Source organism: Sinocyclocheilus grahami, unplaced genomic scaffold (assembly GCF_001515645.1).
Source record: "Sinocyclocheilus grahami isolate Dianchi unplaced genomic scaffold, SAMN03320097.WGS_v1.1 scaffold91.1, whole genome shotgun sequence".
In the NCBI taxonomy this organism is placed as follows: Eukaryota; Metazoa; Chordata; class Actinopteri; order Cypriniformes; family Cyprinidae; genus Sinocyclocheilus; species Sinocyclocheilus grahami.
This window is the reverse complement of record NW_015505270.1, coordinates 3682075-3693809: the sequence shown is the minus strand read 5'-3', so window position 1 is coordinate 3693809 and position 11735 is coordinate 3682075. Positions and strand designations below refer to the sequence as shown.

The following is an 11735-nucleotide window of genomic DNA, read 5'->3' as shown; positions in this document are numbered from 1 at the left end:
CCGCACAGCGGGGAGATGGTGGGCTGGGCTCTGGGTCCAGAGTGGATCTGGCGAGATCATCCTCAGGAGTGATGGTGAGAGGCGATCCGTTTCTCACCAGAATCCACTCCACAAACACTGTGAAATCCACATGATCCTGACATTCACACTGTCATGAGAAAAACAGATCTGAGTCACATGTGAGCAAAAAAAATCAGATTTGGGCCACATTTGCCTGCAGTGTGAATGTAGCCTTTTGGTGCTAAATCCGAGTCAGGTCAGATGTGCAATGCAACCTCAGTCTGAATGGTCAAATCGGATTTAATGCGACTTTTATGCCACTATAGATCGACATTTGTCATAATTCTGCTCTGACAGGATTCACTCTAAAGATTTTACATACCGGTAGTTCTTTGTTCACTCTGTGAGTATGACACACAGTTGTGGAGAGACAGTGAGGTGTTTTTTTACTGTGTATTAGAGAGACAGCTCAATACAAGCTAAACTTAAGGGGTCGTACTATAAATATTAAAAATCTTTGCTCTATTTCCCCTCATTTTCATCCTTTTTATCACCTGCTCACAAATTTGCTTGCTTCCGTGACATATCAGTTATAAATAAACGCTAAAAAGCTTAATTCAGTGGCCTCAGTGTTTATGTTTACTTCCGTATGACAGTGCGCTTCATGCTGTCTTGTTATCGTTTTGCACATGCGGGTCAGTTCCGGACCGTCATTCATTCACACTGGAATCTGATATTGGCCACAATGGGGTAGGGTTAAGGGATGTAGAATATGGTCATTCAGAATAAGGCATTAATATGTGCTTTATAAGTACTGATAAACAGCCAATATGCTAGTAATATGCATGCTAATAAGCAACTAGTTAATAGTGAGAATTGGTCCCTTGCGCTGCCAAGCAAGTTTACTAAAGCAGAAAATCCATGCACATACAGCTGAATATGTGATATCCATATTAAAATATATTGGTTTAGAAATCATGCACTATGGTAAAGGTATTTTAAGGTGATAGCAAAGTATTGTGCAAAGAAGTGGAATGAAAATAAGTCCTTGTTAATTGATTTTCTGGTAATCATAATTTGTGTGAAAAGGAATACATTTTTTTGGTGTTTTACTGCCTCCAGTGTTCAAAATTCAACTGGAAACTGCACTGCGTTCAACATATAGTTACGTATTTGAAGTTTTGTACATGATTTGCGATGAACCTGTGTTGGTATTACATGGCTTTTAGCTCTTTACTGAAGATTTTTTGAAATCCCTATTAAGAAATGAATAAGAACCAACGATGGTGAAAAAATGGACGGCAACTGTTATGCTCTTGCTCAGTATTAAATTTCACTTCACTCAGTTTTTGTTTTTTTTCCTTTCCACAATTGCTTCAAAGTTTCACATAGTCGAAGCCTTCAAAGCATTTACCATATCTCTCCTTCTCTATCACACATTGCTTAAAACAGTGTTTCCCATCCCTGTTCCTGGAGGCACATGAACACTGAATTAAATTAAAGCTCTGTGATCCATTTGCTGTTTATCTGTCTTTTTCTTACATGGCTCCCTGTTTTATACCAAATCAGGTTCCTTCGTGTCCACATGGGTGAAGTACTACTGCATCTATCACCGAGAGCCCAAACGCATGACCATGATGCTGTTTGATCAGAAATCTGGGGCCAAAAATGTAAGTAGTTATTTTTTCTCTTTCTCGGTCACATACAATCCCTCTCGTGCCCTTTCACTCAACAGTATGTGTAACCTTTGGATTGGAGAGTGGATGCTGGCACAGGCCACAAGTTTGTTCCCCATGCTGACAAGACTCTGATCTTGGCACGAGAAGCTGCGTATCGCATCGTTAAGCTGGCACCAGTATCGGCACCTGGCTCTGTGCCCGTCTCACTCTCCACTGCCACACACGCAGGGTCAATAGCACGACTCTCGCACCAGGGACTGCATGCGGCCTGATTACATTCCGACCACACACTACCACCCCTCTGGTAAACACACAAACCTGCCAATCGCAAGAGAAAAGCAAACAGAAACCGTGTTTTATTGTGATTATAAATTGAATGCAGAGTTATATTGTTTCGTGGTTTGCATGGTTTATGTTATTGCTGACATATTTACAAGGAAATGCACAATCTGTTGAAACAAAAGGCTTTTAATTTAATGTAGGTAAATTTCCGACTTAAACAATTTCTTTTGATTCTTGAGTTGGAATTTGAACCGTTACACAGCAAAATGCAAAACTGGGACGCTTCATTCAGTGACGCGCTTCACTCGGCATTCGCTAAAACCAGCAGTGCATACTTACTTGCTGGCAACCCGCCAAAATAAAAGCTTGCTGATTTTAGGTTTGAAAATGTTGAAAATTCATATAATAAATAAAAAAGGAAAAAAGAAGGAAAAAAATGTAAATGTAAATATTAGCATTGTATTTTTTAAGTGTACTATAAAATAATTTTATTTTTTATTTAATACTCACTTTTAATAAAAAAATATAATAGTATTATCACACTTTATTTATTACTTTGTTTATTTTATTTTTAAAAATTAACTAAATAAAGTGCAATAATACTATTATTCATTATTTTAGTTTTTTTAATAGTTATATTTAATGGGTAACACTATTGCAGTGTGAGCACCAAACCAAATCTCCAGGTGTTTTCATGAGAACCAGACTGAACACACACTATGTACACACACACACACACATATTGTCCCAGCTTAATAAAGATTAACAATAAACATTCTATACATCATAAAAGTTTTCAAATTTTTCATTTATTATTCTGGGGTTTTTTTCAACCCAATATTTATGTATTGCATCTTTGACATGCCAGTTACAGCAGTCATTTCAGCTCATCCTTCAGATGGTTAAAATGAACATGTTTACAGTAAATAGACTTATACTGGAGGCTTAGCAGGCGAATGGACCAGAGGGATTACAAGCAGGAATTACAAACTCATATTTTTAAGCACACGGTGGAAACTAATTGTCAGATAACAAATTGACTGCCTGTCCACTAATCTTCAACATATTTTCATGAGCGAGCTATATAAACTGATCAGCCACAACATTAAAACCACTGACAGGTGAAGTGAATAACATTGGGTCACACTTTAGCTTGGGGACCAATTCTCAAAAATTAGTAAGGTAGTTGTTACCTACCAAAAGTGGTGCAAAAAAGGACAACCGATGAACTGGCATCAGGATCTGTGCCCCCAAGGCTCATTGATGCACATGGGGAGCGAAGACTAGCCCATATGGTCCGATCAAACAGAAGAGCAAATTGCTGAAAAACTTCATAGAAAGATGTCCGAACACACAGCGCATCACAGTTTGCTGTGTATGGGATTGCATAGCCGCAGAGGACACTTACGCCCCCTGTCCACTGCTGAAAGCACCTACAATGGGCACGTGAGCATTAGAACTAGACCATGGAGCCTGGTCTGATGAATCACATTTTCTTTTAGATGAGGTGGATGGCCGGGTGCGTGTGCATGGTTTAACTTGGGAAGAGATAGCGGCAGGATGCACATGTGAAGTGCCTGGTTTAAATGTGAATACCTGAATGCTTTTAGAACTGAAAACATGACTTTGTTCCAAATGGTACACTTACTGTGTACATGCAGTCTTGCAGATTTAGTGTAGACTAGACCACAGAGTCCCTTTGGTCAGTTTTAGTTTCATGTGCGTACTCCCAGGCACCCTTGTTTCACATTTCCAGACATTGCATTCTGTAAGCGTACACAGTTTGTTTAGTACCTAGTCCTTGCGCTAGCATAATGCTGTCACCTTTTCTGGAATGTGAAGAGAGTGAAAAAAAAACTAGAGAGAAGTCACTCCGCAGGGTGATGTGATAGAAACAATTAGACTGTAAGTGAAGAGGACACTGCAGGAGAGAACGACAACGCTCTGGTAATGAACTCCAGAGGCATGCGTGTAATGTGTTGCTAGTCGGCAAAGGAGTTTTGAAGTGTTGGAATAAAAATAGCTGACCGCATTTGAACACCCATTCCTTGGCCACACTTTGCAAGAAGATAGGGAGTGACTTGACACTTTATTATATCATTTATGTGATGACAGTGTAGCTGGTAAATATAGAACATCTAGTCACATTTGACACATCGGCCGTCCAGGCTCACATAAAAATAAGTGAAATAAGTGAAACACTGAAAATGTGGTGGCAAAATGTGGGCTTTTAGTAAACCATGTTTTTCTTTTCAGGGAGATGAGGAAAGCTTTACGCTCAAATCTTGCACCAGAAGGAAAACAGACTCCATTGAGAAAAGGTTCTGTTTTGACATTGAAGCCGTGGACCGGTGAGTTGACTGTGTGCATACCTGCCACCTGATGGCGCTTTGGTCCTCGTAACATTCAGCGGGAGACACACTTCCTGGCTGCTGCTCAGGAAAGGAGGTGGAGATTTGAACTAGGACTGCCAGGCATGAAGAGAGTGCAGTGTAGATACTAGCTTCGACCTGTTAAAACTGTTGCAGTAACTAGGAGGGGAGAGATAAAGTGGCCATCTTATGGGTTTTAGGCGGAGGAAGGGAGCTGATTACTTTACACTTAACCTTTAGGCCAAAAGATGCTCTAAGCCCTGATGACACAGTGTTGTAATGCTGGGTTTACATCACGCTTTGCACATTGCAGCAAAAGAAAAAAAAAAAAATCTTAGTCTTGATTCCCAGCAAAAGTGTGTCACATAATAAGATTTATCTCCAGAGAATATATCTTAAATTAATATTGTTTCTTTCCCCACTACGATTCGAATTTTAAGCATAAAACTTACTAAATTCTGTTAAATTTGCATTTTTAAAACAAGTAGGGTAAGAGAAATTATAATCCAGGATATATATACATTGTTGGTCAAAAGTTTACCAAAACTGTGTTTATTCAAAAGTGATAGTTAAGACATTTATATTACAAAAGGTTTCTATTTCAAATAAATGCTGTTCTTTTGAACTGTCTTTTAATCAAAGAATTAAAAAAAAAAATGTATCACAGTTTAAAAAAACATTTTTTTTTTAAGATTTATATTAATAAGAACCAATATTCATAACTGAGCTCAAATAATGATTGATGATAAGCACCAAATCAGCTTATTGGAATGATTTCTGAAGGATCATGTGTCACTGAAGTCTGATGTAATGGCTGCTGAAAATTCAGCTTTGCGTCACAGGAATAAATGACATTTTAAAACATATTAAAACAGAACCTTTATTTAAAAAAGTTATTTTAAATTGCAATAATATTTAAAAAAATATTGCTGTTTACTGTATTTTTGATCAAACAAATGCAGCAAAAACATTCAAATGTCCTAATAATTCAACACTTTTGACCAGTGGAGTATAATTTCAGAACGTTTTAATTTATGTAGTTTTAGTTCTCTCTCTCTCTCTCTCTCTCTCTCTCTCTCTATATATATATATATATATATATATATTTATGTTTTAATTTGACTGAAAACAAGAAAAATCAGACTTTTATACACCTAATGCAAAGCAAATGTGCATGTGGTTTGAAATCCTTTTAAAAATTCTTCTTAATAAAAATTTAGCTGGATTTTCAGAAAATATGTCTCAGTATAAAGAGTCACATTCAGATTCAGGTGTTCTAAGTGGATATGTCAAAACATTATATAATGTGCAGTACACTGAACATCATATCTCTCTCTATATATATATATATATATATATATATATATATTTATGTTTTAATTTGACTGAAAACAAGAAAAATCAGACTTTTATACACCTAATGCAAAGCAAATGTGCATGTGGTTTGAAATCCTTTTAAAAATTCTTCTTAATAAAAATTTAGCTGGATTTTCAGAAAATATGTCTCAGTATAAAGAGTCACATTCAGATTCAGGTGTTCTAAGTGGATGTCAAAACATTATATAATGTGCAGTACACTGAACATCATATATATATATATATATATAGGGTTTTTACTTGTTTTCAGGTGAAAACATTTATTCAAATATTTTTAAAAAGAAAATAATCACGTTTAGACAAAATAGTAATTAAGAATAGGGTAATGCTATGTAGTGTCTATAGCTGTGAGTGAATTCACTCATTTTACTTTGGCCATTTAGTGAGGGACATTTTCAGACACTGCATGCACATGAATGTGTATAACACATCAATGCCTTCGTGGCTTATGTTGCCTTATGATTCAGTGTCGATGTGTCATGATGAAGTTGGAAAAATATCTAGTTAACTATTCACAAATGTATTTTACACAAAACACGTTGCAATTTTGCAATAGCCTCCTGCTTTTGCCCTCCACAGCAGCAGTGTACTACCACATCGTAAGTCTATCAGGCTTTCCTGTGCACAAACTCAATTAAACAGGCACCGTTTTATTACCATAACTCTTCCTGCCCTGGCATGGCCTAACCTTCAGTTGTCACACAAGTTAATGGTGTGTGAGTGTGTGTACTACTGATTTACTGATAGAGCTGCCATACTGAAATATTAAAAGGTTTACCAACACACAGCATATACTGGCTCTTACATTGTTATATGCTAAATGTTATATACCTATCAATAGGACTGAATTGTCTGTACTGTCATTTTGCAAGTCATGAAATACTATCCATTTGTTCAAATAACATCTTCATTATCTGGTATATCTACGTTTGTTAGCATGGTAATGACTTATGTGTGTTTCTTTAACTATGAATGCTTTTGCAATTGTGAAACAGAAGTACAATACACTTTAGCATACTTTTAAAAAGGGTATTCATTATGGAAATACTGTAGTTTAAAATAATACATTGTTTCCAAACACTTAATTGCATGTTATTTAGTTGAAAGAGTTCATCAGTTGAACTTAATTGCTTTTAAGTTAAACCCAGTTGAAATTATAATCAAGTACTTTAGATGTGCTTTAATGTTCAACACATCAAAACAAGTGTACTTCTTTAAAACATGACAAAATATTATTAAAACATAATCATTTAAATTGTTCTTTAAATTACAACTTTTACATTGACATTATTACTTTTAGAAATGAACTCTTTAAGTGCATTTTAAGTCCAAGTGGCACTTTATTAGTATTAGTATCATTAGTATTATATTATTTGCAAGTACAGTTTTTTAACAATACTTTTGAGATTTAAAGTCCACTACAAGTGACAATTTAATACAATTAAGGGTGTCTTTGTAGATTTTACAAAAATAAATTGTCCTAGAACACAAATGCTCTACTAAGAGTGTCCAACTGTAAATATATACATGCATAACAGGAGAATTGTGTGTGTGTGTGTGTGTGTGTGCATGTTGACTGTACCGCTGTGTATGCTTGCACCTGGACGTGTGTGCGTGTTTCAGGCCTGGCATGATCACCATGCAGGCGCAGTCAGAGGAAGACCGCAGACTCTGGATGGAAGCCATGGACGGAAGAGAACCGGTACTTTGTCTGAGAGATCGGAAATTTGTTTCGCTCTCAGATCTGATATCGTTCACTATAAGAGATTTTTACATGCTTGGCACTGCTGTGCATCAGATAAACTGTATTCTCATTTTGAATGCATATTCATGAGGCTTATTGCGTCTCATAAATATGCATGTTAAGGCCTTTAGCCTGTGTTGTTTTTGAATATGAATTCAGATATAGTGGTTTAGTTGAGTGTTGGCTTCATAATTGAATTTGTAATGTATTGTAGGAGGATTTAGGCTCTGTTCTATAATCTAGTGAGCTGCCTCGCTAGTATACTACCTACATAGACCGTTACCTTTAAGGGCAGCATGCTAATTGAATGGGACCTCATCAGCTACTGATGAAGACAACAATTCAAATAGTGCTTATCACAAAAACATGCAGGACGCTCAACAAACTGATTTCAATAGAGTTTGCTGTTAGAATGCTGCTAAGCTAACAGCGCGAGGCTGTTCTCGGCATGAAAATTCATAGAGCACACAAATATGTTGTTAAAGCGTTAGTTCACCCAAAAATGAAAATTAGCCCATAAATTACTCACCCTCAAGTCATCCTAGGTGTATATGACTTTCTTCTTTCAGACGAATCATATTAAAAATTGTCTTTGATCTTTCACTCAGCGGGTGTTGCATGCATCAGTCCAAAAGCACTTAATTAAACTGCGCCCATCCATAAAAATAAGTGTCTCACACGGCTCCGGGGGGTGAACAAAGGCCTTCTGTAGCGAATCAATGCGTTTTTGTAAGAAAAATATCCATATTCAAAACGTAATAATCACTTTAATGTAGCTTGCGCTCACTGTTGTACACTGGAAGCAGCTCCGGGTGGATGACGTATGAGGTCAGCGTTGCGCACGTGCCAGTGAGTCTCGTGAAAACCAACATATGTTAACAGGAGCAAAGGAAGCAAAGTTTAATTTTCATTTTTGGGTGAACTAACCCTTTAAATAGTTAACTTTTTTATTTATTTGAATATTTCTTATCAATATTATTTGGTTTTGATTAAATAACTAGTTCAGTCGTGTAACTTTAAATGGTGCAGTTCTTCTGAAATCCTCCACCTCCCCCAGCTCCACCTGTCTAGATCTGCTACCAGATTTATGTATGTCTATTCATGCAGCAGCAGCAAATCTTACATGCACACAGCAGTGTGCTTAAACTATTCTGAGGGTTGTCATGATTATAGACAGATATAGATAGATAGATATCAATAAAAATGCTGCCTATGTAGGCAGCTCACTAGGTTTTGGAACAGAACCATGATGTCTTAGCATGCTAAATGGCTCCTTCAGTGTGATGAAGCCTGTTTTCGAAAGCTTTTAGCGAACAGATTATGCATGTAAAATAGTACAAATGAGGCAGTGGTATTGCATGCTGTGATGGCTTCTCATCTGGTATCACTAAATTGTACTTGTTATGCAGATATTTTTTCTTCCAAAGCTGCTCTGTATTAACAGCCACAAACTTGACCAAAATGTCTTGTCTCACAGGTATACACCCTGAATCGTGACAGCCAGAATGAAGCTAGTAAGTATGGTGCTATTTCAGTCTTCATTTGAATCTCAGAATAATACATGCTTATCGTGCTGGTTTCATGAACACTTTTTGTTTTATATTACTGTTTTACCACGGAGGTGTATTGATGTTTTTGTTTTCCTCTCCCAATGAACTTTCTATTTAAGTGGCACAATTAGATGTCCTCGGCTTCAACATTGTCAAAAAATTCATCTATGCCATAGAAACCAGAGGTACGCCTCATGTTGTTTGTTAGAAATAAAGGAAATTACAGGCCTCTCTCATCTTTTTAAGTGGGAGAACTTGCACAATTGGTGGCTGACTAAATACTTTTTTTCCCCACTGTATTTGTGTATAAAGCTTCACTTAGCAAGGAACCATTATTATCAGCTGCCTAAGTATAAACGCAACCCTCTTCACATGCAAAAAGTGACAGCAATGCCGTCACACCATTTTCCTGGAGCATTTCAGTCCTTGGTAGTGCAACTGAAGCAAACAGTCAACTATGGGTGGCAACTGTCAAAAGATCTCCAGGATAAAGTTGTGGCACAAGGAGATACAAAAAAAAAAATTCAAAGGCTTTATCAATGCCTAGAAGCACAGTGAAGTCTATTGGTCATTTACTATCTATTGTCGATTGGTTTATTGGTCAGTGATGTGGAAGGTATTTGGTACAACACAGACCCTCCCTGGATCAGGACGTCGCTCCAAACTGCTTGAAAGAGCCGGGAGAAACTGGTCCGAGAGGTAACCAAGAGGCAGACAGCAACTCTGAAGCAGCTGCAGGAATTTATGACAAAGAGTGTTCATTGTGTGCATGTGACAACAATATCACAGTTGCCAGCATACATACTGTGGGTATAGAAAATAATCACCCCCTTTAAAATAATCACATTTTGCTGCTTTGCAGCCAGAAATGAAAATGGACACAGTTTGTGTTTTATCCAGCTATATTTACTCAGTGCAACTTATAACATTCAAGTGATGGATATAACACCAACATGTCAAAAAAAAAAATACAAAAACGGAATCACGGAGTTGGAAAAAGAATCACTTTCCTGGAGCATTTCAGTCCTTGGTAGTGCAACTGAAGCAAACAGTCAACTATGGGTGGCAACTGTCAAAAGATCTCCAGGATAAAGTTGTGGCACAAGGAGATACAAAAAAAAAAATTCAAAGGCTTTATCAATGCCTAGAAGCACAGTGAAGTCTATTGGTCATTTACTATCTATTGTCGATTGGTTTATTGGTCAGTGATGTGGAAGGTATTTGGTACAACACAGACCCTCCCTGGATCAGGACGTCGCTCCAAACTGCTTGAAAGAGCCGGGAGAAACTGGTCCGAGAGGTAACCAAGAGGCAGACAGCAACTCTGAAGCAGCTGCAGGAATTTATGACAAAGAGTGTTCATTGTGTGCATGTGACAACAATATCACAAATTCTCCACAAATGTGGCTTGTATGGGAGGGTTGCAAGAAAAGAAGCCACTCCTCGAGAAAGGCCACATGCAGTCACGACTGAGCTTTGCCAAAACACACCTTGAAGATTCTGATGCAGATGAGGCTAAAATTTTATTTGGCCTCAAAACCAAACGATATGTCTGGTGGAAATCCAATCCATCTCACCATCCAGATAACAGCATTCCTCCAGTAAAGCATCGGTAATACCCCGTTTAGCGGGGTGAATGAAACCACAGACACAGAACTGCGGGAAGTCCCCCAGGAGGGTGCTTTATTCACACGTGGTGCTCGTCGTGCGCAGGTGAGGTGTCTGGGCAGCGGGGTCACACGGTGCTCGGGGGGGTAGTGCGTCACTCGGTGCTCGTGGAGGGCTGCTGATCACTCGTCCGGAGGGTCGCTGGTCTCTACACAGGAGGAGAAGAAACAAAACAGACATTAGTTTCCGCCTGGAGCTCCTCTTCCACCTCCCTCCTGTGTGCCTCCTCTCCTGGCTTTAAGGCCTGCGGGAATGAGCTCCAGCTGCGCCAATCATCCCGCACAGGTGGCGGTAGTTTGTGATTGGGGTGGGAGCGGCGTTTCCAGGGCGACGCTGATTTGGAACCGGGATACTCGCCACACCTGGTATAGGGTGTTTCTCTGCAGCAGGGACTGGAGCACTTGTCAGGATAGAAGGAAAAATGAATGGGGAAAAATACCGTCAAATTCTTGAGGAAAATCTGCTGTTCTCTGCCAGAAAGTTGTCAATGGGAAGAATGTTTATCTTCCAACATGACAATGACCCAACGCACACAGCAGAACTGAGCACACAGTGATTGAAGGAGGAAAAGATGAATGTCCTTGCATTGCCTAGTCAGAGCCCAGACTTAAACCCCACTGAAAATCTGTGGAATGACTTGAAGACTGCAGTCCACAAACGCTCACCATCGAATTGAACTGAACTTGAGCAGTTCTGCAAAGAAGAGTGGGCAAATGTTGCAAAGTCTAGATGTGCAAAGTTAGTTGAGACATATTCCAACAGAATAAACACTGTAATTTAAAAATAAAAATGTTATTTGTTTCTGATATGTTGGTGTTATATCTTTCACTTGGATGTTATAAGTTGCACTGAGTAAATACAGCTGTATAAAACCAAAAACTGTGTCCGTCTTCATTTCATGCCGCAAAGCATTAAAATGTGATTGTTTTAAAGGGGGCTGATTCTTTTCTATACCCACTGTATACATTGTTTACTTGCACGTACTGGCAGTGTGCTGTGTTGGTAATTCCAAAGGTTGAACAAAGGTCACTGGTAAATTAAATCTGTCGTCTAACCATGGGGT

At 38.3% G+C, this 11735-nt stretch overlaps 1 protein-coding gene across 1 annotated transcript in view; it reads left to right on the top strand.

Moving 5' to 3' along the window:
* LOC107587285 (rho GTPase-activating protein 26-like) overlaps nt 1-11735 on the top strand; it is a 110112-nt gene that overhangs the window by 72178 nt on the left and 26199 nt on the right. The window contains exons 8-12 of the mRNA XM_016275001.1: nt 1570-1670; nt 4218-4312; nt 7334-7412; nt 8932-8968; nt 9124-9189. Coding sequence (XP_016130487.1) covers nt 1570-1670; nt 4218-4312; nt 7334-7412; nt 8932-8968; nt 9124-9189 — 378 coding nt within the window. The remainder of the gene's footprint in view (nt 1-1569; nt 1671-4217; nt 4313-7333; nt 7413-8931; nt 8969-9123; nt 9190-11735) is intronic.